General features: G+C 37.8%; 1 protein-coding gene across 2 annotated transcripts; it reads left to right on the top strand.

Moving 5' to 3' along the window:
• Positions 1-685: 685 nt before the first annotated feature.
• On the top strand, positions 686-25,684 carry Acadm (acyl-CoA dehydrogenase medium chain). 2 transcript variants are annotated; one of them, XM_090334597.1, is made up of 12 exons: positions 686-792; positions 5,236-5,323; positions 6,867-6,964; positions 7,065-7,134; positions 7,389-7,489; positions 8,130-8,210; positions 14,745-14,875; positions 16,610-16,718; positions 19,193-19,333; positions 20,117-20,212; positions 23,008-23,256; positions 25,586-25,684. In XM_090334597.1, exons 1-12 carry the CDS (start codon positions 763-765, stop codon positions 25,655-25,657), a joined length of 1,266 nt encoding a protein of 421 aa, XP_090190723.1. In that variant the 5' UTR covers positions 686-762; the 3' UTR covers positions 25,658-25,684. The 2 variants fall into 2 exon arrangements, with proteins under 2 accessions (XP_090190723.1, XP_090190724.1); XM_090334598.1 differs by lacking the exon at positions 23,008-23,256.
• The last annotated feature ends 1,028 nt before the right edge of the window (positions 25,685-26,712 follow it).

Raw genomic sequence — 26,712 nt, 5'->3', positions numbered from 1 at the left:
GCTAGGAAATATCCAGCCCAGCTTTTCATCCCACTGACTCTTATTAGAAGACAGAAATGACTTTTCAAGTACCATTCTTCAGAGAAATATTTTCTAACATTCCCTGGCTGAGGTGGGACCTTTCCACAGGATCCATCTCAAAGCACACCTTCATATTCACACACACACACACACACACACACACACACACACACACACACACACACACACAGGACTAACAAGTGGTCTTGGCCGTTGGGATCTGAGGGAAAGAAGGAAATCCCTTCATTCGTTTGAACAGGCTTCCTTCCCACGCGTGTAGAGTGCATGGTGACAAAGTGGAACTTGTTCTGACCTCTGTTGGTCAGCAAAGGTCGGCGCTCTCCGCTGGGGATGGATCGTCCCGCGCGCCTCGCCATGCCCTTTCGCCTAGATTCTTGTCCAGCCTCCGCCTCCCCCGGGGCATCGGCCAGCCCTCCCTACCCTCTCCCCGCCCTGCACCCCAGTCCACCCCAGGGATTCCAGGAAAGATGTGGGCGTGCAAGCTCCAAGCGTGAGCTTTTTCGCGTTGCCTAAACCCGCGGAGGAGCCATGGAGGGCAGTTCTTTCTCAAAGCCAAGGTCGCGGGGCGGCCCGAGCCCCGCCCTCCGGAGGCCACGCCCATGGGCACGCCCCCTCGGGGGGGGTCTAGAGACCACGCCCCCCACCCCTCCGCCGAGCCCTTATGCTCTGTGGGCACAGACGGTGTTTTTGGACTCTTGAGTGGCACGACCCGGAATCAACATGGCAGCGGCGTTTAGGAGAAGCTGCAGGGTGAGAGGGAGACCCGGGGCAGCGGTGGGGCTGGGCATAGATGTAGGGGTGGAGGCCCGGCACTGGGTGGAAGTACAGTCCCGAGGGGTCAGGGCGGTGATGGGGCCGGAGCCTGGCCGGGGCGCCGTCCGGCTTACCCGACCCCGGGGACCCCCATCGGGCTTTGCCTCCTCGCGACGCCCCAGGCCGGTGCTCCCCGCGCTGGACTAAATGCACCCGGGCCGCGGCGGCCCGAGTCCTCCCCAGCCCCGCGGCCCCGCGGGCGGCGCCCTCCCGGCCGACTCGACCAAGAGTCCCACTCCTTCCCGAGCGAACCCGGGGATGAGAGCCGGTGTCGGACCCCGGACCCCGGTTCAAGGGACCACCGGCACGACGCCTGCTCCCCGACCAGAGTTCCTCCCGCTTCCATCCCCAGGCCAGGCCGCAATTGTGAGAGAACTCGTGGATTAGCTCTGCTTTTGTAAAAGGTGTAGGAATCCAAAGCCGTCTCAACTTGGCAGCTGGCACGATCCGGGGGAGGAAAACGGAGTTCCTACTCCTTTTGGGTACTTCATGTACACTGCTAACCGCTTTGGTTTAGTAACCAGGACGAGCGCCCTCGCAAGTTGGAAAAAAAATAACAAGCTACTGCTGGACTTTGTATATGTCTCTATATATATCTTGGAGTGTGTGTATCGCACGTACTGATAGAGTCACACAAAAATTAACATTGAAAAATTGAATATTAGTTGTCTTGAACCAAAAATATCCCAAAGTTTTCATTTCTATTGTATTACTGCCCAACTTGTGCCCTTGTTTTACAAGTTAATGAGCCCAGAAGGCAGAAATCGAGTGTTTTTTAAAAATATTTCTTTTAACTCTGACATCAGGGGGAAAAAAAACTTTCTTTTAACTTCTTCAAGAAATAATCTAGAGGGCCGGGAGTTTGGCCTAGTGGTTAAAGTGCTTGCCTAGCATGCATGAAGACCCGGGTTCGATTCCTCGGCACCACATACATACAAAAAAGCCGGAAGTGGTGCTGAGGCTCAAGTGGTAGAGCTCTAGCCTTGAGAAAGTCCAAGGACAGTGCTCAGGCCCTGAGCTCAAGCCCAGGACTGGCAAAAAAAAAAAAAAAAGAAATAATCTAGAGAAACCTAATTGGAAATATGTCTTTCCCCTTGACAGCCTCATAAAACTAAGAGTATTCATTTTTTAAGAAGGAATTGTAGGAAAGTTATATAATTTGTGAAGATATTTAATTGTATGGCATTACTGTTGCTAAATGATAATTCATTGAAGTTACTATTTTTTTGCATACTTGAAATTCCAATGTTTTCTGGGCAGAGATCCTGAAGTGTATGTATTTAATCACATCAAAACACCTTATTTGGGGCTGGGAATGTGTCTTAATGTTAGAGTGATTGCCTAGCATGCATGAAACCTTGGATTTGATTCCTCAATACCACATAAACAGAGGAAGCTGGAAGTGGAGCTGTGGCTTAAGTTGTAGAGCACTGGCCTTGAACAAAAGAAGCTCAAGGACAGTGCGCAGGCTGAGAGTCCAAGCCAAAAGGAAAAACAAAAATAAAAAAAACACCTTTCATTATTCCAGATTATCCAGTGAGGGAGGGATTAGCTCCAGTGGTTTCCTAGTATAATATAAACAGTAAGACATAAAACATTTACAACCTGTCTGTCTACAGCCACAAAGATGACAGTAGGGAAACTAGACATAGATTTGGCAATTCTGTGTTCTTTTCTTCCAAGCTGTGTGTGTGTGTGTGTGTGAGAGTGTGAGTCATGGGGCTTGAACTTGGCTTGGGCGCTGTTCCTGAACTCTTCAGCTCAAGGCTACCACCCTACCCCTGGGCCTGGGCCATGTCCCTAAGCTCTTCAGATCAAAGCTACCGCCCTACCCTTGAGCCAAGTCCCACTTCCCATTTTCTTGAGGTTACTTGGAGATAAAAGTCTCTTGGCTTTGGGTTGCCCAGGCTGGTTTTGAACTGTGATCCTCAGATCTCAGCCTCCTGAGTAGCTAGGATACAGACATGAGCCACTGTACCCAGCATCCAAGCTACTTTTTTGAATGATTAACACTGTTAAGTAATTAGCAGGGCAAATGGACACATTTACCCCCCTTCCCCAGTGTCACGACTTTCACACTTGGTTTTTGTTTTGTTTTTAAAGAATTTATTAATGTTGATTTTACATCATATTTTAAATGACAAGTTTAACAAACAAGTGTTCAAGGAGGGAATCTCTATTTACAATCACTGGGACTTAGTATTTAGAACTTAATCAAAATTAGGCTAAGGGTTTGTATGTCATAAAAACATATTAATTTAAGAAATAAAACATTATGTCTATAGAGTCATAGGTTTTTATGTCTATATAGTTATCTTTATATTTCCATTACCATGTCCATAGCTTTGGGTATGCAGTTATTGAGTCCTCGCTCTTGTACTCTTTGGATTTAATATCCACATATTAAGTATACCATGCACCTTTTGTTCCTTAGGTATTGACTTATCTCATTCAACATGATTTGCTCTAGATTCATCCATTTCCCTGTGAATGCCATTATTTTATTCACAGTTGGTTTTACACACCAGGTTTTCTGAAAAGATTATGTGTGAACTGACTGCAAAATACTTTAAATCCATTTGCTATTTACTCGTTTAAATTCTCTCAGCAGACCATTTTGCTTATTTTTGTGAGGAATGTTTTACATGTAACAGTTTATATTCTGAACACATTTGTAATAGAGTCTGATTTTTGTGAATTGTTATTTTCCTTATAGAACCTAATGACAAGCTAGGAGAATAAGAACAATGTAGCCAGTGGTAGAGGCCTGCACTCTTAACAGGAAATGTGAAGGGTAGGATCCTGATTCCTCCCCATAAGAATAGGAATGACCTTGTCTAGTTTTATTCAAGTTTCTTCCTATGGGAACTAAGATTAAAAATAGTGTCAATCTCAGCTGGACTTGGGAATCACTGAATTAATCTTGCAATTGTCTGTAAAGAACAATAGATGTGATCTGTAAAGACAGGACAATGCGAACTAGAGAGATTCTAAAGACAGTTCATGAAAGTTGCAAAGAAAATGGCTTTTCATACACTGCAATTATTTTTCAGGGGTGTAGTGTAAAGAATGTTATTTTGAAAGGGCTAGTTATATTACAAATGATTTTGTCACTTTAAATGTAAGTAATTACCAGGTGAAATTGTCATGTACAAATTGGGTAATCTCTATATAAGACAGCCTTTTGAAACGATTATTTTGTTTGGCTTTTTTTCTTGTGAAAATTGCCTAAGGAAATATCGCTTCAAAATCCTTGAAAGTGTAACTTGGGTAATTTTGGATGCCCTCAGTTGATTAGTACTGGGCATGTTTTTCAGCTTGCTAGCTTTAATAAATTCTGTGGGCTACTCCTGTGACCATTAAATTGTTAGGAATATAAAAATGGGTTGCAAAGGAATAATATTGATGTATCTTATTGTGATTTTGTAAGTTCCTTTGAAGAAATATGAATGTATTTCATCTGCTAAAATTTAGTATATTAGTAGAACAAGGTGGACTCTTTTTTTAGGGACAGAGAGTAAGTAGATTATATTTTGTAACTCTGAGATCTCTGTGCCAGCCATGTAACTTTGACTTGAAGCATCAATAGACAATGTGGACTGGCTGTGTTACAATAAAATTTGATTAACAAAACTATTGATGGCTGAAGTTTGCTTACCCTTGGTTTAGAACATTGTATGAATCCCTATAGAGCACAACAAAGTTCATAAAACATATGTTTGTGCAAGTTTCTTTTGTTAAGAGTGAAGTAGGTTAAAAATGGACTTTCCTAAGAAAAGATTCCTAGTGATGAGCCAGGAGTTTGGCCTAGTGATCGAGTGCTTGTCTAGCATGCACGAAGACTCAGGTTCGATTCCTCAACCTCATACATAGAAAAGGCTGGAAGTGGTGCTGTGGCTCAAATGATAGAGCTCTAACCTTGAGAAAGCCCAAAGACAGTGTTCAGGCCCGGAGTAAAAGCCCCAGGACTGGCCAAAAAAAAAAAAAAGAAAGATTCGCAGTGACTCATCTGGGGGAATATCAGGGATTGGGTATTAAAATGCTAGAACAGAAAATTCTTGAGAGCCCTACAATTCCAAGTGGAGTTGTGGCTCATAGAAAGCTAGCCTTGAATAGAAAACAAGGACAGCTTTCAAGCCCCAAGTTGAACTAGGACTAGCAGAACCCCCCCCCCCCAACACACACAAACAATGCCTTTGGATAAGTGTTCTTTGGATAAGTTGGCTTACATAAATTATAATTGAAGTAAAAATGACTTTAAGGTAGACCTCTCAAGTATGAGCAAACAAGTTATTGTACTCATTTATTATGGTTAGTATTCTCTAATTTAGTTGATACTTAATTTATCACATTTATTTTTAATAATGTTATCTTTTGCAGGTCCTGAGAAGTGTTGCTCATTTTGAATGGAGATCACAACATACGAAAGTTTCTCAAAAACATGAATCAGGAATGCGATTTAGCTTTGGTATATATTCTGTCTTTTTGAATTTAAAATGTATTCATCTGGCCCAGAGTTCAAGCCCCACACAGCAACCCCTAAAAAAAAAGCAAAGAAAAAAAAAGCAGAAACAATTCCTATTTTTAGAAAGGCTTTTTGCTTCAAACTTTATGAAAAATAGTTACAAATGGGATGCTTCAGGATAAGTAGGGATGGGATCAGTGGAGGGGATGATGGTAAAGGTGACGCTGATTAAGATGCATTGTGCTCATAGATTGACATGTTGACATGTTGTACATTTACATGTTAAACGCATTTGTAACTAGTTAAAGTATTTAATAAAAAGTACTCGGGTACAAGGCAATTGAAATCATTAAGACATACCCATGAGCAAATGACAGCATCATTGCTGATTCTGTTGGAAATTTATTTTCTTTGAATTGGGTGAAAATTTTTCATGTAGGATGAGGCTAGTAATTTGGTTTTAAGAGTCTGGGATGTTAGCATTGCTATAGAGTTGCAGCTTACTGCAGACAATTCATAGCAGGAAGAAACTAACAGGAAGTCTGTGACCATTTCCAGGGTGACAGCATTAAATCAATATAAATATTTGGGAGGGAGTTTGTGAAGTGAGAAGAAAAATACAGGGAACACCTCTGACCAGTCGATCTGGTTTATCATAAAATGGAGATAATGTCTATAGTAGAATTTTTGAAGACTAGATTATATACTTGTACATGAAGTTGGTAGGAAATAATAGTCTGATGAAGTGGTTTCTCAACAGTTAATATATGAGAGAACCTTGGTTTTCCTTCTTTTAACCAGTCCACAGTCTTGCAATAGACTGGTAAAGTGATGATGTGGAAAATACTGCATGTCAACTTTAGGAACAGAGATTAGGGTTAGTTTAAAGCCAGCACAGGCAAAAAGTAAAACTATCATCTCAAAAAATTAATGGACATCCTTGAGTCCTAGTCACAGTGCTAGTCATAAATTGGAGGATTAATTGCTGAGGTCAGTCCCAGGTAAAACATAAGGCTGTTCCTGAAAAATGAAAACAACAAAGGGTTTATGACATGGGTCAAGTGGCATAACACTAGTAGAATGTCTGTGGTTCTTGACTTCAAACTCCAGTAGCCAACAAACAAATAAGCAAACAAAACCCTCCTAATCTTCTATTACTAATCATGGGAAGACAGACTATTGAGCTATCATTTCCTCTTTCTGTGCTTTAAAATTCCTTGCTTATTAAATGAAAAATTTGACCTAATGCGCCTCAGTTCAGCACCAGAATCTTACTGTGTTTTATCTCTCATTCTTACATTATCAATTAAAGAAGAGAAGTGCTTATTTGAGTGGTACAAGTATAGAACTCTTACTTGCTTTCCTCAGTATCTATGCTGACATATTTATGTACAGTGAAATTTTGAGTAGTCAGAGAAAGCACTGTATTCTTTAGACTTCCTGATAAATTGAACTCCCCATGACAAATGTACATCTCCTCATATCAATTTCATATGGCTTTTTCCCTTCAACTTACTGTCTTTAAAAAAAAATGTTTTCTCAACAGAACTCAGTGAGCAGCAGAAAGAATTTCAAGCGACTGCTCGAAAATTTGCCAGAGAGGAAATAGTCCCAGTGGCTGCAGAATATGATAAAAGTGGTGAAGTAGGTATACACATTTAAGAAAAGTCTTACCTTTTTTTTTTAAAAAAGGAGATCATGTAATTATATGCAAATATTATAACTGTTTTTGTTCTTATTTTAGTATCCTTTCCCCATAATTAGAAGAGCCTGGGAACTTGGTTTAATCAATACACACATTCCAGAGAGTTGTGGTAAGCATTCCTTGTTTTGGATCATAGACTGGTTTCGGACAAGAAAATCTTGTTTGTATTGATTGATTTTAAATGGCTCTGCCTTTATCCTCCTTTATCTCTATTTAATTTTAGAAGTTTTGTATTTAATATGTAGGGTCATTTTCTCCTCTTTTTAACTGGTTCCAAACACTACTTAAATAGTTCACTTTTTTTTTAATGTTTGAAAAGCATTATGTGTTATAATGGGTTCTTAAAACATTTTGATACCATAGGAGGTCTTGGACTTGGAACTTTTGATACTTGTTTAATTACTGAAGAACTGGCTTATGGGTGTACTGGAGTTCAAACTGCTATTGAAGCAAATTCTTTGGGGGTAAGTCATTTAGAAAATTAATTGCCTAACTCCGTCAGAAACAACTAAATTAGAATAATTCATAAATTGTAGGGATTATATCTATTTGTTTTGTTGTTGTCATCGTTGTTGATTCAGTAGTGAAGCCTGGAATTGGAATTCCAACACTTGGTCACCTGGATCTATTACACAGTCAGTATGTGGAGCCATCCTGGTGGGGAAACTGAAGTTTGTATGTTGGTACTTTGGCTTTAGCTTCGTTGGGAATAAAGGGTGAGGTCTCCAGCCAGCATCCTGGAACTGCTTAAGTTGGCTTGTGGCCTTGACTTCTAGTGCAGAAATGTAGTGAACAATTTATAGGAGGCCTGCTCCTGTATGCCATGTCATGTATCCCAAGTGTAACTTTGGGGCATTTTGTAGTCGTTGATTTTTATACATTGCCAAATGAGTCCTTTATGTAACTGAATTTTATGAAAAGACTTAGATGAGATGATGGTTTTCAACTTTAGCTTTTTAACTTAAGGACAGAATAAATGGTAGTACTCTGAATTTATTTTGGGGGGTGGACAGAGAAGCAGTTCCGTTTTGAACTGTAGTGCCATTCAATTTGTATATCTAATAAAACCTAACTTGCTTTGTAAATATCAATTTTCCTTGTCAGCAAATGCCTGTTATTATTGCTGGAAATGATCAGCAACAAAAGAAGTATTTAGGAAGACTGACTGAGGAGCCAATGATGTGTGTAAGTACTGACAGCTGCTGCTCTAAGTTCATAGTTCATGACTGTGTTGACTTAAAATCCCTTGGTACATTAAGTTCTAAATACTAAGTCTCAGTGATTGTAAATGGAGATTCCCTCCTTGAACACTTGTTTGTTAAACTTGTCATTTAAAACATGATGTAAAAATCAACGTTAATAAATCTTTAATAAAAAAAATCCCTTGGTACAGGTATTTTAATGATAATTTGTTAAGGCTGGGCGCAATGGCTCATGCCTGTAATTCTAGCTACTCAGGAGGCTGAGATCTGGGAATGGAGATTCAAAGCCAGCTCAGGCACAAAAGGACCTGAGACTCTTATCTTCAATTAACCTCTAGAAAACAGGAAGTGGGCTTGGCTCAAGGCTACCTTCCTACCCTTGAGCTGAAGAGCTCAGGGACAGCGCCCAGGCCAAGTTCAAACCCCATGACTCATTAAAAAAAAAAAAGGATAATTTGTTAAAAGTTAATTAATTAAAGAAGTATCTGCTGGGGGAACAAGGGTAAGGGAGTCCCTTTTCAATCCATATGTGTATTTTGGACTATAAGACCTTAAGACAAAAAGTAGCAACATATTAAGTTCACTGGTATTTCTGAATATCAATAGTCATAATGCTCAATTTGCTTATTTCTGCCATAGAGATACTTACTTGGTGATATTGCTGGAATGACAACACAAATCACAATAATCTCCTTACTTTCATCAGAGTAGTATCTATTTAATGAAGTGTATCTACTTAATTTTGAACTGAGTGTTCTTCTGATTGCATGTAGTAGTCTTCTGAATTAGTAACCAATCAATGGGAACATATGACTGTAGAAATTATAGTTCATTTGTTTGGATGACCAACTAAGTTAGGGAAACTAAAGGATAGTTTTATTGGAGAGATAGTCAACAATATTTTACATTGTATTTTTTAAAAATACATATTTTTAAGTATACATACATAACTAAATACTGGGGTTTTATTCCTTTTGATAGTATTCAGGTTTGATCTCAGAAGCTAGTAATTGCTAGGCAGGCACTTATCATTTGACCCATGCCCTCAGCCCTCAATCTGTTCTTCCTTTTTGTTAGGATATATTAATTGTACAACGTGTTATGCCCATAAATGCATACACATTCCTTCATTCTATCTTTCTTTTTCATCTCTCATCCCCACTTCAGAAAACATTTTTATGACAATAATAATGTCATAGTAAAAAGCTTTTTGGATTTAACTTTACAGATATATTTTTATTGCATCATAGCACAATAGTACAATTACACAGTTTTAGTTTACAATATTTGTTATTGTGTATTATAATGCAATGACATAATCTGTGGTCAGAGAGATTTACTGAGGAAGTATACAGAGATAAAGGAAACGGTCATTTTTGTTTTGTTTTGTTTTGTTTTATTGCTGGAACTAGGGCTTGAACTCAGGGTCTTGTACTTGCCAGGCAGGCACTTTACCACTGAGTCCCACCTCCAGCCATTTTTGCATTCATTAGTATGTATGTATGTATAATACCTGTGTGCTGGGGCTTGAACTCAGTGTCCTTGACCATTTTTGTGCTTAAGGCTGGTGCTCTCCCACTTGATCCACAGATCTACTTTCAGCTGTTTGCTGGGTAGTTGGAGATAATAGTCCGACAGACTTTCCTGCCCATTTTGGCTTAGAGCCGTAGTCTTCAGCCTCCTGACTAAGTAGGATTATACTCATGAGCCACTGGTGCCTGCCATTTCCACATTATTTTTGTGATAGGTTCTTACCTCTTGCTCATTTTTGCTTTTGGACATCAATACACCTGCATACACTTTCCATGAAGCTAGGATGCCAGATGTAGACTGCCATATCCAGCTACTGATTGAAAAAGGCACTCCTTGAGAAATTTTTGTTGTTGTTGTTTTATTCTGGCTGACCTCAAATTGCAAATCTTCTATATCTCAACCTTCCAGGTAGCTAGGATTACAGGTGTGAGCTACAGTTGTTACTTGGTCAGTACTATAATGTTTAGATATTTAAAAATTTTCTTAAGATCAATATTATTACATCTGTATTTTTATATATGATGTTAGAAAACCTAGATTGGTAACTATTTTTTTAAGATTGGGTAAATCTTTTATTCACTATACACCTAAAATATAAGTGTATAATGTCTAAAAGATTAAGCAGTCAGCACTTTGTATTGCCCTGGCTATCATTTTTTGACCTTTTGGCTAAAATCAAGGGTAGACTGTTGATCAAACTTGCTGTGTAGACATTCAGTGAAGCTCATTTGTGTAAACATATGAACCCAGAAGCCTGTGTAAAAGTCCTAGTCAGCAGACACTGCTGACACCTGCAATCCTAGCTACTCAGGAAACTGAGATTGAAAATGTCAGTTTGAAGCTAGCTCCCCGAGATATAGCCAGGAGATTCTGATCTCCAATTAGTCAGCACAAAGCCAAAGGTAGAGGTCTTGTCTAAGTAGTAGAGAGCTAACTTTGAGTGAAAAAGGTAAGCAATGGAATGAGACCCTGCGTGCCACACACACACAAATCCTAGTGGTAAAAGAAACTCTTAACATGAAAATATGCATTCCCAATGGAGCTATGAAATAGCTGAAATGTGACTGACTTGAGAAAACTTGCAGTTGTGACTGAACTTCACAAGACCTAGTCACTTTATAACAGTGTGATCTCTCCTTTTAAAGAAAAGAATATATTTTGGGGCCAGGAGTGTGGCCTTGTGGTGGAGTGCTTGCCTAGCATACAGGAAGCTCTGGGTTCGATTACTCAGTACCACATAAACAGAAAAAAAAAAAGCCAGAACTGGCACTGTGGCTCAAGTGGTAGAATGTTACCCTTGAGAAAGCCCAAAGACAGTGCTCAGGTCTGAGTTCAAGCTCCAGGACTGGTAAAAAAATAATAATAATAAATATATATATATATATATATTACTATCTTTGAAAGTAGTTGTACAAAGGAGTTGCTTAGCAAAGCCATTTATGAATAAAATGCATCTTGTTCAGCTTCATAATTATCTTACTCCTTCCCTTGACTTGAAGGATATACCTTGAATTTTAGAACTGCATTCTTCTCCCCTCACCTCCTTCCCCTCAATAGTAATGTAATCTTTTACAGGCACTTCGCCAGTCTTGGTTAAAAATAGAATGTAAGCTGGGTACTAGTAGATCAAGCCTATAATCCTAACCACTCAGGAAACTGAAACTAAAGGATCACATTTCAATGCTACCCTGGGGAGAAAAGTCCATGAGATTCCATCTCCAGTTAACTTTTATAAGAGTATCTTCAGAATGCAAATTTTGAAAAAAGATCTTAGACTTCCCTTTGTATCAAAGAAAACTTTTTCTTAAAACCATTAGTCATCCTCTATGCTGACTTTACTTACAAGAAGTTCAAACTTACAGTAATACCATTTTTTGTTTGTTTTGGTTAGTAGGAAGCTTATAGTCAATTTCATAGTCTAGTAATAAAAAGAAGGCTAGAAAATTTAAGTTTGACTACTAAAAATTTATAAAACAAAGTGCTGAAGAACCAGTAGTTACAAGCTATTTTTATTAGAAAAAAAAAATCAGGAAAAAAAAGTATACGGGTCATAGGAACACTTGAAAAATCTTTCTCTCAGTATATAAGTACATATTTCAGGGAAAAAAATTCCCAAGCGGGGTAATATGAAATTTTTAGTACTTTTTTTTTTTTTGTCAGTCCTGTGGCTTGAGCTCAGGGCCTGAACACTGTCCTTGGGCTTTCTCAAGGCTAGCACTCTACCACTTGAGCCACAGCACCACTTCTGGCTTTTTCTGTGTGTGTGGGGTGCTGAGGAATCGAACCTGGGTCTTCATGCATGGTAGGCAAACCCTCTTACCACTAGGTCAAACCCCCAACCCCGAAATTTTAGTACTTTTAAAGGATCAAGTTTTCCAGACAGTTCATTTGTATAAAACATTATTTTATTATTACAATACTGAACACATCATTCTGCCTCCAAATAGGAGAAATGTGGTTCATTTAACTCCCACAATTGACAACACACATATCAAAAGCCCAGCTAGGTCTAGATAGTAGAAACACACATTAATCCTAGCTATTTGGGTGGGAGGATTGTGGTTCTTAGACCAACTCCAGGCAAAAAAGTACGAGCCTCTCTCACAGAGTAAGGCTCACAGTGGATGTGGAGATGTACATTTGTAATGCCATGGTGAGAGGGTGGAGGCCATGCAGAGTGCAGAGACCAGTAGGGTCACAGTTTGAAATGAACCCCAGAAAAAAATTAGTGAGATCTCAAGAAATAAGCTAAGTGTGTTTCATAGCTGTATTCTCAGTTCACTGAAGCCTTAGGTAGGAGGACTGAAATGTAATGTTGGGCCCAAGACAAAACAGACCCTATGCAAAAACTAAACAGAAAAATCAGTCAGGGATATAGCTCAAGTGTGGTAGAGTGTCTAACCTAGCAAGCTTGAGGTTTGTCATACTTTGGGGTCAAGTCTTTCTGAAATACCTCTGGAGATTTTTCTATTAGAAAGTTCTAGATTACATGATTCAAAGGATAGTTTTTAATCATTTTTTTTGAAATTTTATCAACTTATTCTCTAATAGATATTCAATGTGTTTGGTTTAGCTGTATTTTAATAATTATATTTAAGTAATTGTAAAAAGGAGTTTCCAGTTAACAAAGGAGTTTATGAATACAGTATATTTTGATTCATGTTACCCTTTCAACATTTTCTGCAGTTTTTTTCTATCAATTCAAATGATTCCCCTATTGATATTAGGCTCTCAGATATTTGAATGTGGTTTTTATTAGAAAAGCATTTAGTAGGCATAGTTACTGTTATTATTCCTCAAATCAGTGCTTACAACTTCTGTCATAATCAGTTGTCTCAAATGTGTCACTCTATGCATTTACAAAGCTACTCCATGGCTTCCTGTCATCAATAACAGTGGTATTTAATGTATTTCAAATTTGGCATGCATTTTTGGAGTCTGACTTGCTTAGAAAACTCATGTATAATCTACTTTTATATACTAGGGTGTTTAGATTCCTCTAAAGTCCATTTTTATTCCTTAAGGTTCTGCTGTGCAGTAGTAAGTAGCCAGTAAACTTTGTTGAGTGCATCAGTGTATTCTCCTCAGCATGGCAGAGGCCTTAGCCCCTCACCCTTCTCTGCCTACAACTTCAGCTTCTTTTCATGCTTCCATTTTTCTTTTCATATCTCAGTAATGAACAGCTAGTGTCTCTCGCTGCTCTTTCATTCCTTGTCATTTAACAATTGTCTTTTCCAATGAGATTTACTTCTTTTCTTCCCAGTGTCACTAACAGTTTACCATCTCCCAGCCCACCTCCAGGCAAACAAATCATTCCCAGTGTCAATATACCTTTACTTTGAATTAAATAAGTAGTACATAATTTTCTTCTTTGGTCTCGTGAATAATTCCAGTAAATGGAATGAACTTAAATTACCTAAGTTCCCACAGCTGGCCCTTTATCCATTATTGCTGGCATCTTGTTGCTCTTTTGTTTAGAAATGGTTAAGAGGCTCTTCTGTTTCTCTGAGGTAAAAATCTGAAATTCTTAGTGTGAGATATTGTTTCATATTCCCTGCAATTCCCACTAGTCACATGTAGCATTACTTCCAACAGGTGACCCTGGTTGTTTTTTTGTTTTTAATCTCAATAGCATTGCATACGCCATTACTTCTGCTTGAAGCACACCTTACTCATCTCCATTCCTGTTCCCAAAGAATCTCGCTACCATTTGAGGTTAATTGGGAGCATATCCAGTCATGGTGCATAGCTTTCACACATGAATAGATATTGATATATACTTACTTATCTCCACTGTTATATTGAGAAATTCTAGGACAAGATATTTTTCCACTTCTGATTTCTTCATCTCCTAGTTTATAGCCTGGTACATAATAGACAATAAATGGTTGAATTTAAAAGTGTATACTGAATTTATTTAATTTATTGGAAAATAACTGCCATTTGAACTTTAGACATTAGTATCATATGCCCAATTTCATTCTACTTATTACATAATTTTATAATTAAATTATTTTATTTCATTTTTAAGAACCCTTTAGATATTTAAAAGTTTAAAAACTGGCTTCAGAAATAAAGCAGTACGAGGCACTGGTGGCTTATGCCTAAAATCTTACCTGTCCAGGAGGCTGCAATCTAAGGACTATGATTTGAAGCCAGCCCAAACAAGAAAGTCACTAGGACATTTTACCTACAATTAACCGTCTAAAGGCCAAAAGCAGAGCTGCGGCTCCAGTGGTAGAACACTGTCCGTAAGCACAAAAGCCCAGAGGCAGCATCCTGGCCCTGAGTTTAAGCCTCAGGACCCACACAAAATAAAAATAAATAGAAGCTAGAGGCTTACTTAATAATAGAGTTCTTGCCTAGCATGTTTGAGGCCTTAGATTTAATCCCTACTACCTGGAAATAAAACCAATTCTGTTTCCAAATGTTCAAATTCTAGTTGTTAACATTTCATTTCTTTACTCATTTCCATATGCGCAAGGCCTACTGTGTAACAGAACCTGGTGCGGGCTCTGATGTAGCTGGCATAAAGACCAAAGCAGAAAAGAAAGGAGATGATTATATCATTAATGGTCAGAAGATGTGGATAACCAATGGAGGAAAAGCTAACTGGTATGATTTTTTAAACATCTTGGTATATTTCTTCTTTATTACTTTATTTCAGAATCTTTTCTCTCCTCTTTAAACCATCTGCATTAATGTTAGCCAGTATGGTAGGTACATAAAAGATCCTGCAGAGTTGAGTGGTTTTTCAAGCAGTATTCCTAAGCCCCTGAACTATTTCTTTTAGATTTTCTTTGTGACATTCAATTTGTAAGATAAAACACAAGTAACTACTCATTAAAACTGATTAGAAAGGCTAGCTGTCCATTTACCTGACTTACTTCCATTTACCTGACTTACTTCCACTTGTCAACTCAGTTTATTATCCTTTAGAGTAGACAGAGATGATGCTAATAAGATCTAACAGTTCTTGCTGGGTGTGGTAGCTCACGTCTATAATCCTAGCTACTCAGGTGGCTGATATCTGAGAATAGAGGTTAAAGCCAGCCCAGGCATTGAAAATCCATGAGTCTCTTATCTCCAATTAACCACTAGAAAACCAGAAGTGGTGCTTTGGCTCAAGGGGTAGGGCAGTAGCCTTGAGCTGAAGAGCTAAGGGACGGCCCCCAGGCCCAGAGTTCAAGTTCCATGACCAACAACAACAAAAAAAAAAATCTTGGGTTCAAACTCTAGCATTTCCCCCTACTCCAAGGAGAGCCTTCTAGTAAGTTATATGTTTACTTTAAATTTTGGTCAATCCCTTTTGAGTATCCTGAGTGTGGTACTCTGTATTATGCACTGTTAAATCATTACCATTTCCTGATATCAGTAATAAAATTGTAAAAATAGCCACTGGAATTTAACAAGATGTAAGAAATGTAACAATGCAACTAGAAATATTCACAATTTTAAGAACTAAAGACAACACTTCATATAACATGTCAAATAAAGATAATATGACGACATTAAAAAACAACTTTCAGAACTGAGCACTTGTGGCTCATGTCTCTAACTCTATTTTCTCTGGGGCTGAGATCTGAGGGTTGGAACCAGCTTGGGAAAAAATGCTGAAAGACTCTATTGCAAAGAAACCTAGCAAAATGTCAGACTGGAGGCATGACTCGTAGTAGAATGCAGGTTATGGATGGAAAAAGCCAAGGGAGAGCATGAGGTCCTCAGTTCAAGCTATCTTGCCGTTAAAAATAAAAACAAAAACAGATTTGAGCGGAAATGTAATAATAGGAAATTTTTAGCCAGCACCGTAATCCTAGCTACTGATGAGGCTGAGATCTGAGGATGGAGGCTGAGATCTGAGGATCGCAGTTCAAAAACAGTCTGGACACTAAAGTCTATGAGATACTTATCTGTAGATAACCACTAGAGGATCATGGTTCAAAGCCAGTCTGGACACTAAAGTCTGTGAGATTCTTATCTCTAGTTAACCACTAGAAAACCGGAAGTGGTGAAGTGGCAGTGGCGCGCTGTGGCTCAAGTGGTAGGGCGGTAGCCTTGAGCTGAGGAGCTCAGGGACAATGCCCAGACCCAGGGGTAGAGCCATAGCCTTGAGATGAAGAGCTCAAGCTCAGTGCCCAGGCCCAGAGTTCAAGACCCAGGACCGACAAAAAAAAAATAGTACTTGTGAATATATTGAAATATGTTTGAGTCTTCATATCCTTTAACTGTAAGATAGGAGTGATGGTAAATGGGGAGTGTTGGGTGGATTAGCTGGGATAGCAGTCATCATGTGCTATTCATTATTACCATTTCATAATCATCACATATATGTATGTACATATACACTAGGTATTTTTTATTGGCACGTACTGATCCAGATCCTAAAACTCCTGCCAGCAAAGCCTTTACTGGATTTATTGTGGAAGCAGATTCCCCAGGACTACAGATTGGAAAAAAGGTAAAATATTTGGCAAAAAGTTAAAGCTACATATTAATATATATAATAAAACATTATGTCTATAGAGTATATAGCCCATCATAGATTTTTATGTTTATATCTCCAAGACCATGTCTATAAATAACATTGGGTACCCAAATATTGAGTCATTGCTCTTGTACTGCTTGGATCTAATATCTACATATTAAGGATACCATGCACCTTTTGTTCCTTTGGTCTTATCTCACTCAACATGATTTGCTCTAATTTCATCCACTTCCCAGCGAATTCATTATTTCGACATACAAACCCTCAGCTTAATCTTAATTATGTTCTAAAATCTGTGTGCCAGTGATTGTATATAGAGATTCCCTTCTTTGAATATTTGTTTGTTAAAGATGGCATTTGAAATATGATGTAAAGATCAATGTTAATAAAATCTTTAATAAAAAAGTTAGGGGCCTGGAGTTTGGCCTAGTGGTAGAGTTCTTGCCAAGCAAACACAAAGACCCGGGTTCGATTCCTTGGTACCACATACATGGTGACGTGGCTCAAGTGGTAGAGCTTCTAGCTTTGAGAAAGTCCAAGGACAGTGCTCAGGCCGAGTTCAAGCCCAGGACTGGCAAAAAAATAAAATAAAATAAAACCTTCTTTAAATAAAAAAAGCTAAAGCTACTTAGGTAAAGGTAAATATTAATGGTTGAGGTCTTGAATGTTAGTTTAACTATATATATCAAAACTATTATTCCAGTTTCCTTTAATAAAAGTTGGAATAGAAATAATCTGTGTTTTTTGTTTTTTTGTTTTTTTTGCCAGTCCTGGGCTTGAGCTCAGGGCCTGAGCACTGTCCTTGGACTTTCTCAAGGCTAGAGCTCTACCACTTGAGCCTCAGCACCACTTCCGGCTTTTTTCTATGTATGTGGTATTGAGGAATCGAACCCGGGTCTTCATGCATGCTAGGCAAGCACTTTAACCACTAGGCCAAACTCCTGGCCCATAATCTGTGTTTTGATACTATTAGGCAAAATAATTTATGTGTTGGAAGATTTTAAGTTACAAATAGTTGTTTCAAGTCATTTGTAAAATTGGCCTTTCATGAGATTAACTTATAGAGAATGTTAATAATTGCTGGAGGTTCAATGAAACAGAAGTCAAACTGTCATTTGTATTACCTGCCCAATAGTAGAGTTTTAGATATCTCAAAGGACTTTCTCACTCTTTTTCCACTGGATCCTCACAGCAATCTTTTAGTGGAATAAGTGACAATGTGCCCATGTCATTGGTTAAAGTGACAAAAATGGACTGCAGGCCTGGTTCAAGTGGCTCACACTTGTAATCCTAGCTACTTAGGAGGATGAAATCTGAAGATCACAGTTTGAAGGCATCCTGGTCAGAAAAGTGTGTAAGACTCTCACCTCTCATTAACTATTAAAAAGCCATTGATGGAGCTGTAGCTCCAGTAGTAGCATTCCAGGCTTGAACAACAAAGCTAAGGGACAGCACCCACATCCTAAACTCAAACCTTAGTACTTGGGCACACGTGCATACACACACACACACACACACACACACACACACACACACACACACACACAAAATAATTCAGTAAATATTTATTGTGAGATATTCAGCACATACTATGCAACATTCTAGAGTTCAGGACAATGTATTGATCTAACAGACAAATTTTTCTGAGGAATTTTCTAGTAAGAGACCATATGGTCTCCATTCTAGCAATTTTTCTGTTGTAGCAAGAAAGTATAGAAGCTGTGTAAACAAGTGTGTCCATAATTCACTGAAACTTTACTTATCAACCATACATTCCAGGCCCTCAGTTGTGGCTCCTGATGTAGATAATTACAGAAAAGCATAAAGCAGTGGTTGATGTTAAAACTGATGAAACTTGCCAGGCTTGGTGGCTCACACCTATAATCCTAGATACTCAGGAGGCTGAGATCTAAGGATCGTGGTCAAGCCAGCCCAGGCCCTAAAGTCTGTGACTCTTATCTCCAACTAATCACTAGAAAACCGGAAGTAGTACTGTGGGTCGAGGTGTATGGAGGTAGCCTTGAGCTGAAGAGCTCAGGGACAATGCCCAGGCCCACAGTTGAAGCCCCACTACCACACCCCCCCTCCCCACACACACACATCCTGATGAAACTCAAGCCTGGCCCTGGCCCTGGTGGCTCATGCCTGTAATCCTAGCTACTCAAGAAACCAAGACCTGAGGATTGTATTTCTAATACAGTCCTGGCAGGAAAGTCCATGAGACTCTTTTATCCAATTAACCATTAAAAACCCAGAAGCAGAGTTGTGGCTCATGTGGTGGAGTGCTTGCCTTGAGAAAAGCAAAACAAAACAAAACAGAAAACCAAAAAAAACACCTTGGGGACAGTGTCTAGGTCCTGAGTTCAAACTTCAAGAGCAGCACCATAGAAACAAAACAAAAAGAAAAAAGATGATGTAACAATTTAATGTGACAATTTTCTTCTTAGGAATTAAACATGGGCCAACGATGTTCAGATACTAGAGGAATTACCTTTGAAGATGTCAAAGTGCCTAAAGAAAATGTCTTAATAGGTGAAGGAGCTGGTTTCAAAATTGCAATGGGAGCTTTTGACAGAACCAGACCTCCAGTAAGTTGATAATCTCTGTATAATTTTATTTACTACATTCAATACATAGTGTTATTCTCATATTATGTGTTTGGTGTATATTTCTTTTTTAATATCTTCTTTTAGTAAGGATGGAGAGATACTATTGCTTTACTAATTTATAATTTTTTTGCTGTTCATTATAGAAATTACTTCAGCATAAACAAAATTAATGTGGTTTCTTCTAGGTTTCCAGGAAGGAAGTCCAAACTTAATTTGATCGTTCCCATTATGTACTCATTTCTTATTTTTTCGTTCATTAAGAATATTTCCCTGAGGAAAGTTGCAATTGTTAAACACAAGGATAAGCTTTCTCTAGGCTTTGATTCTGTGGCTCACAAATACCTGCAGTTATTTTTTGTGTGTATGTATATGTAGCTCGGCATCAAGTTCAAGGTATTTTGTAGGCTAAGTATGCTGTCTAGCACTAGCTATATCTCAAGCCTCTGCCATCAATTTATAATATAAACTTACATGCTTGCCTTCCCGCTTTTTATTATTCTAATTTATCCTTGTGCAATCCTTAAGAAAGCCATATGATGTATTGAAATTATTTTTAGGACAACATGATCTTTTTCTTCATACAATGTTAAAATACTGGGGAATGACCTTTGTAACTAACCTTCTGGGCAGGGTTGAGTAAGTGAAACTGGGGGAAAGGGAAGGAAAAGGTAACATTGTCCAAAACTACAATGTACTATTACCTGACATATGTACATTACCTTAATAACAATAAAATTATATTTTTAAATGGTAAAATACTAGGTAGCAGCTGGTGCTGTTGGATTGGCACAGAGAGCTTTGGATGAAGCTACCAAGTATGCTCTGGAAAGGAAGACTTTTGGAAGGCTGCTTGTAGAGGTAATTTTAATGGTGTGCTTGCTTTGTTGAAATGTGAAGCCACTCATTTTCATGTAGAAATTTTTCAAAAATACATTTTTTTTTTTTTTGCCAGTCCTGGGGTTTCACTCTGGCCTGAGCACTGTACTTGGGCTTTTCTCAATGCTAGAGCTAGTTGAGCACAGCACGACTCCTGGCTTTTTTCTATGTATGTGGTACTGAGGAATCAAACCCAGGTCTTGATGTATGCTAGGCAAGCACTCTGCCACCAGGCCAAACTCCTGGCAAAATTCATAAAGTTCAAAGTAATCTTTTTTCTATTTTAATAGCAATATTTATTTTTTTTCAATTTTTCAATGATTGATTGATCACTCTGTGAAATGTTAAGAAAAAAACAGCTAATATTTATTGGGTACTTATTTTGTAACTGGCCCTGCATTATGAATTTCATTATATTTTATAATTGTCCTATTAGCTGTACATTGATGGTGATATGATTTACTAAAGATTAAGAAACAGCCCTGTCCCAGGTCATACAAACCACAGATCCAAGGTTCTGTTTCAATACTGCAGAGTCATGTCTTCCATAACTTCCAAGGAAATTCTTAACTCTTTTCAAATAGTAATGTCCCTATTCATTATTCATCATGGGCTCTACATCTCTTGGCATGGGCTTAATGTTTTATTTGTTGTAAAGGCTTTATTTATTTATATTTAATTTTGTCTGGAGCTTAAAATCTGTCCCTGGGTACTGTCTCTGAGCTTCTTTTGCCCAAGGCTAGCCCTCTCCCGTTTGAGCCTCAGTGCCACTTCCATCCTTTCTGTTTACGTGGTACTGAGGAATCAAACCCAGGGCTTCATGCATGCTAGGCAAGCAGTCTACCACTAAGCCACATTCCCAGCACATGATTTTTTTTTTTTTGACAAATTCTTTCTGGCCTTGAACTTGACCATCCTGCTTCATACAGGACACCATTGTGTCAGCACTTTGAAGTTTTTTTCTTTTTTTTTTTTAGTTTTTTTGTTTGTTTGTTTGTTTGCTTGTGGGTCATGGAGCTTGAACTCAGCCTGGCACTGTCCCTGAGCTCTTCAGCTCAAGGATACCATCCTATCCTTGAGGCAAGCTCCTCTTCCCATTTTCTAGAGTTTAATTGAGATAAGAGTCTCGGGTCCTTTTGTTCCTGGCTGGCTTTGAGCCTTGATCCTCAGATCTCACCCTCCTGAGTAGCTACAGGTAGGATTATAGGATTACAGCTAGGAGCCACTGTGCCCGGCTCATTGCTCATTGGCTTACTTTTTATGAAAACTGTTCTATACCAGTTCATGTTTCTGTAATGTGTCTAATCCATAGCAGCGTATGCCTGACAGCATTTATTTTAGGACATAAATCTAATGTTACTCTGTACCACTTCTGAATATTTATTTTAATGTAATAAAGACATGTATATGTGTGTGTATGGACAGAAATGTAGAAGTGAAATGAACAGAATTAGCTGTGCAAAAGTAGGTTATGTTATATTACTTTAAAAAATTTATCCTTAGTCTCTTGATAGGAAGAACTGGAATATTACAGATCAGAGCTAACTAAATAAATACAACTCATATTTAGTATTATGTGTGAATATAGTTCTGCCAACACAAATGAGGTACAAAGAAATATGTAACTTAAAAGACTTCAGCCAATTATGTTGGTTCATGCCTGTAATCCTAGCTACTCAAGGTTCAAAGCCAGCCTGGGCACTGAACTCTGTGAGACTCTTATCTCCAGTTAGCCACCAGAAAACTGGAAGTGAACGCTGTGGCTAGAGGGGTAGGGTGGTAGTCTTGAGCTGAAGAGCTCAAAGACAGCGCCCAGGCCCAGAGTTCAAGTCTCATTACTAACCAAAAAAAAAAAAAAAGTAAATCAATGATTGAGATTCAGTGGGAGTGTTTGTTAAAAATTCATCATCTGGGCCGGGAGTTTGGCCTAGTGGTAGAGTACTTGCCTAGCATGCACAAAGACCCAGGTTCGATTCCTCGGTACCACATGTATAGAAAAAAGCTGGACGTGGTGCTGAGGCTCAAGTGGTAGAGCTCTAGCCTTGAGAAAGTCCAAGGACAGTGCTCAGGCCCTGAGCACAAGCCCAAGACTGGAAAAAAAAAATTAAAAAAAAATTCATCATCTGATCATTGCCCTAAATATTTTAAAATCAAGATCTCTGCAGGAATGTAGGCATCTGAAATCATTTTATTCTTGTATTAGCTTGCCAGAGCTTTACTATATACATAGCTCAGCTATGGTGAAACAAATACCATATTAGCAATGGTTATGTAAATCAGTGCATCTTTTATGAACCTCATTTAGCAATATATATCACAACTATCTATGTTTAGATCCAATACCAGTGGTGGTAGCTGTATTTTGTATGACACTTACTTTCCATTTCAGTACCATGTAGAAACAATCAAAAGGTTGATCAGCCAGAGAAAAGATGGAATCATTTGCAATTGTTGAAACAAAGGGCATTCTTGATGTCGTGATACGGAAAGATGTAGTGATACGAAATTAAATGTGTGATACTGAGACTGATAAGGGATAATTCTAGAACACTTGACTAAATTCAGTAGGATCTGTAGTTTAGTTGTTAATATGATACCAGTGTAAATGTCCTGACCTTGGTCACTGTACTGTGTTACGTAATATGGTAACATTAGAGAAAGCTGGGTGTAACTTTTCTGTAAGTCTAAAGTTAGTTCAACATTTAAAAGAAAATTCTAGGAGAAAATCTTTAAAATGTTATCTGCAAATATACTTTTTTTTTTTTTTGCAATTCTAGCACCAAGGAGTATCATTTTTGCTGGCAGAAATGGCAATGAAAGTGGAACTAGCTAGATTAAGTTACCAAAGAGCAGCGTGGGAGGTTGATGCTGGTCGCCGGAATACCTATTATGCCTCTATTGCAAAGGCATTTGCTGGAGATATTGCAAATCAGGTAGCCTCTGATGCAGTGCAGATTTTTGGAGGCTATGGATTTAATACAGAGTATCCAGTAGAAAAACTCATGAGGGATGCCAAGATCTATCAGGTAATGTTAAAAATGCTTTCTCTTGTTTATCTGGGGATAGAATATTCATAAGCGACAGCAGATTTCTGGTTATGTAGGGAGTCTGTGCTACTAAATAACCAATGATTCATGCCAATAGCTCAAGCCTATTATCCTAGCTGCTTGGGAGACTGAGATTTGAGGATTTTGATTCCAAGCAAGCCTGGGCAAAGAGGTGTATGAGATTCTTACCTCCAGTTAACTACAACACACATACACACACACACACACACACACACACACACGCACACACACACACACGCACACATGCACACAATAACAACAACAACAACAAAGAAACCTAAACTTGAAGTAAAGCTGTAACATCAGTTGACAAAGTGCCATCTTCAATGCAGAAGCTCAACAACAGCACCCATGTCCTGAATTCAGCTCTCAGGTCCACCACACACATACACACAATAAATGATGATAATAAATGACTATGAGCCCTTTCATGGCATAATCAACAAACAAAAGAATGTCCTTAAGTTTGTTTTATTGTTTTACCTATTTTGGTTTCCTGAGGTTGGAACTTGGGCCTCATGCTTGCTACAATAGGCCTTCTACCACTTGAGCTATACCTTCAGCCTAGCATTTTGCTGGTTAATTTGGAGGTATAATTTCATGGACTTTTCTCTCTGGGCTGCCTTTAAATCCTGATCATCCAGATTTCAAACTGCTGTGTAGCTAGAATAATGATAACAGTGTAAATCAGCAGAGCTGGCAGGAATCATTTTTTTTTTATTTTTTTTTTAATTAAGAGCATCTGGGGTGCAGTGGCTCATGCCTGTAATCCTAGCTACCCAGGAAGCTGAGATCTGAGGATCAAGGTTCAAAGCCAACCTGGGCACAAAAGGGCACAAAAGGACCTGAGACCCTTATCTCTAAATACTATCTCTAGAAAATGGGAAGTGGGGTTAGGCTCAAGGAAGTGGGGCTGTAGCCTTGAGCTGAAGAGCTCAGGAACAGCACAGCAGGCCAAGTTCAAGCCCTATGACCCACAACAAATAAACAAACAAACAACAACAAAAAAAAGAGCAATGACCTAACATGGCAAATGATACAGACATGTATGGTGTATCTGGATCAGCCTTACATGTAACATCTTAGTTGTAATCTGCATTTTGCTCTCTAAAAATATGCATTCTGTTTAAAAAATAATTTTTATTATTTTTACCTTACAATCTTTAAATTACTTGAGACCATTGTTGAAGTAAAAAACAGAGAGAGTGATATAGGACTTGGGAATTAGATTAGCAGTTAGAAATATATAGGAGTAACTTGGTAAATAAAAATTCATGGTCTCCATATGTGGTTTAATTGTACACTATATTCCTTAATATCTTTTTCCTTGTTCCTGCTGTCTCTAGCAAATTATGTGACAAATGCAAAATTTTGAGATGAAATCAGAATACTGGAATGAGAAATTCTAGATAGAATTCAGTCATGGAAAAATTGAGGACCAGAATTTGTACCACATTGTCGCTGTCTCAGAGCATGTAATTGTAATTATTACTATTACTACAACCAATCATTTAACTTATTCTTGCAACTGAGAAAATGAAGTAACAAGTGTATAAGGTTAGAAATTTAGAATGGACATTAAGGCTAGATACTAGGAGTGACCAAGGCTAAACCAAACCAATATCATTTGTTCTTTTCTTTCTCTCTCTCTCTGTCTCTCTCTCTGTCTCTCTGTCTATCTCTCTCTCTGTCTCTCTCTTTCATAACTTATTTATTGGCAAAGTAGTTTCAAAGAAGTCCAGAGCAAGTTTTCACATTCTGACCCTTTAATACAAAGATACAAGTCCTGTGGGAAATATAAAGAACATTAAAGCTCATATTAAAGTGTCTCTTTTTTTTTTTAACAACTCTGTTCTTCAGGCAATGGAAGAAAAAATATCAGTTTTGATGTAATGACTTTAAGATGATTAGAAAGTGTTAATGATGATTAATGATTAGAAAATGATTGAAAAAGACAACTACATTAGATTATAATCAGAACAGCTATTGAGAAAAGTTGGATAAACATTTTAGTCATGTTAAGCTTCACCCAACCTTTTTGAATTGTAAAGTGTCCTTTTTGTATAGTTTAAATAGTGTCTGCAATTTTTGGTTAAATGACTTTTTATAATAATTTAATTATTTACACAGGCTTCACAAAATTGGGTTTTAAACTTTCGATAGTCTTCAGAGCCTATCATTAGTTTCATTCAGTTTGGTATTACATTGTAACTAAAGTGATGTTGTAAGTAAATCAAGGTATTTATGTACTGAAAGTATTTAACCTACTTTTATATTTTTCTTGCAGATTTATGAAGGTACTTCACAAATCCAAAGGCTTATTATAGCCCGTGAACACATTAGCAAGTATAAAAAATAACAGATGCTCGAAAAGCATGGTTTAACACTGAATAACTGTAGTACAATCTACTCCTTTTTGTTTTCAATTCACTTTCATGTCTCAAGAAAGAAAAAGGGCTTTCACATTTTCAATGAAATAATATAAATAAGCATCAATATTCTATTAGAGGTAGACATTTGATTCTAATAGTACTTTCTACTTCTTTGTAACTCTTTCTTTTTTCAGATGGATCTGGTTCTACTCAAATTATGTATTGTCTTTATCAACAGTATTTGAATTTTATTAACCTAGAAAAATACATTTGTCATTTTGACCTTTTCAAATTAGCCATAATTACAGAAATGCCTTCTAATTTTATTACTTTTCCTGTGACACAAAAAGGAACTTATCAAGAAATCAAAATATTCCATAACTTACAGTTAAAAATTTGTATATCATCAAACAAAATTTGCAGGGACTTCATAAACTTAATGTTATTTTTGTACTGAAGGAATTCATTTTATGGTTTCAAATGCATATTTTCAATGTTGCACAATAGTAAAGATTTATATGTTCTCCCCATTATAAAACTATGAGAAATTTCTTGAAAATGTTATAACTACACCCATATTTTTCTTATCTTATTTCATGAAAATGAGTAAAGCTTGTCTTAAATTGGTTTAAATGATTTAGGTTTTCTCCTACCATTTACCTATTATATACATTTAATATTAATGCATTTTGAAAAACAGCCTAAATAAAGTTATCTGTTAAAAGTTTAATGCTTTATCTTTTCATATTCTTTTTACAGTGTTATTACATCATGTAAAAGAATACACTTCACTTATACACCATGATGAAAAGGTTTTTTTGTAACCACATAAAGACCTCAGAAAATATATTTAAATATGAATGTAAACCCCACAATTTGTGAATTTTACATTTCTTTGTAATTTCAAATACTGTGAAAATATATTAGAGGGGCCGGGAGATTGGCCTAGTGGTTAAAGTGCTTGCCTAGCATGCATGAAGACCTGGGTTCGATTCCTCGGTACCACATACATAGATAAAAGCCAGAAGTGGTGCTGAGGCTC

The sequence above is a fragment of the Megascapheus bottae genome, chromosome 6 (genome assembly GCF_031878675.1).
Source record: "Megascapheus bottae isolate mThoBot1 chromosome 6, mThoBot2.hap1, whole genome shotgun sequence".
Taxonomy (NCBI): domain Eukaryota; kingdom Metazoa; phylum Chordata; class Mammalia; order Rodentia; family Geomyidae; genus Megascapheus; species Megascapheus bottae.
Note: the sequence above shows the minus strand (reverse complement) of the source record. Positions and strands in the feature narration are given on the sequence as shown.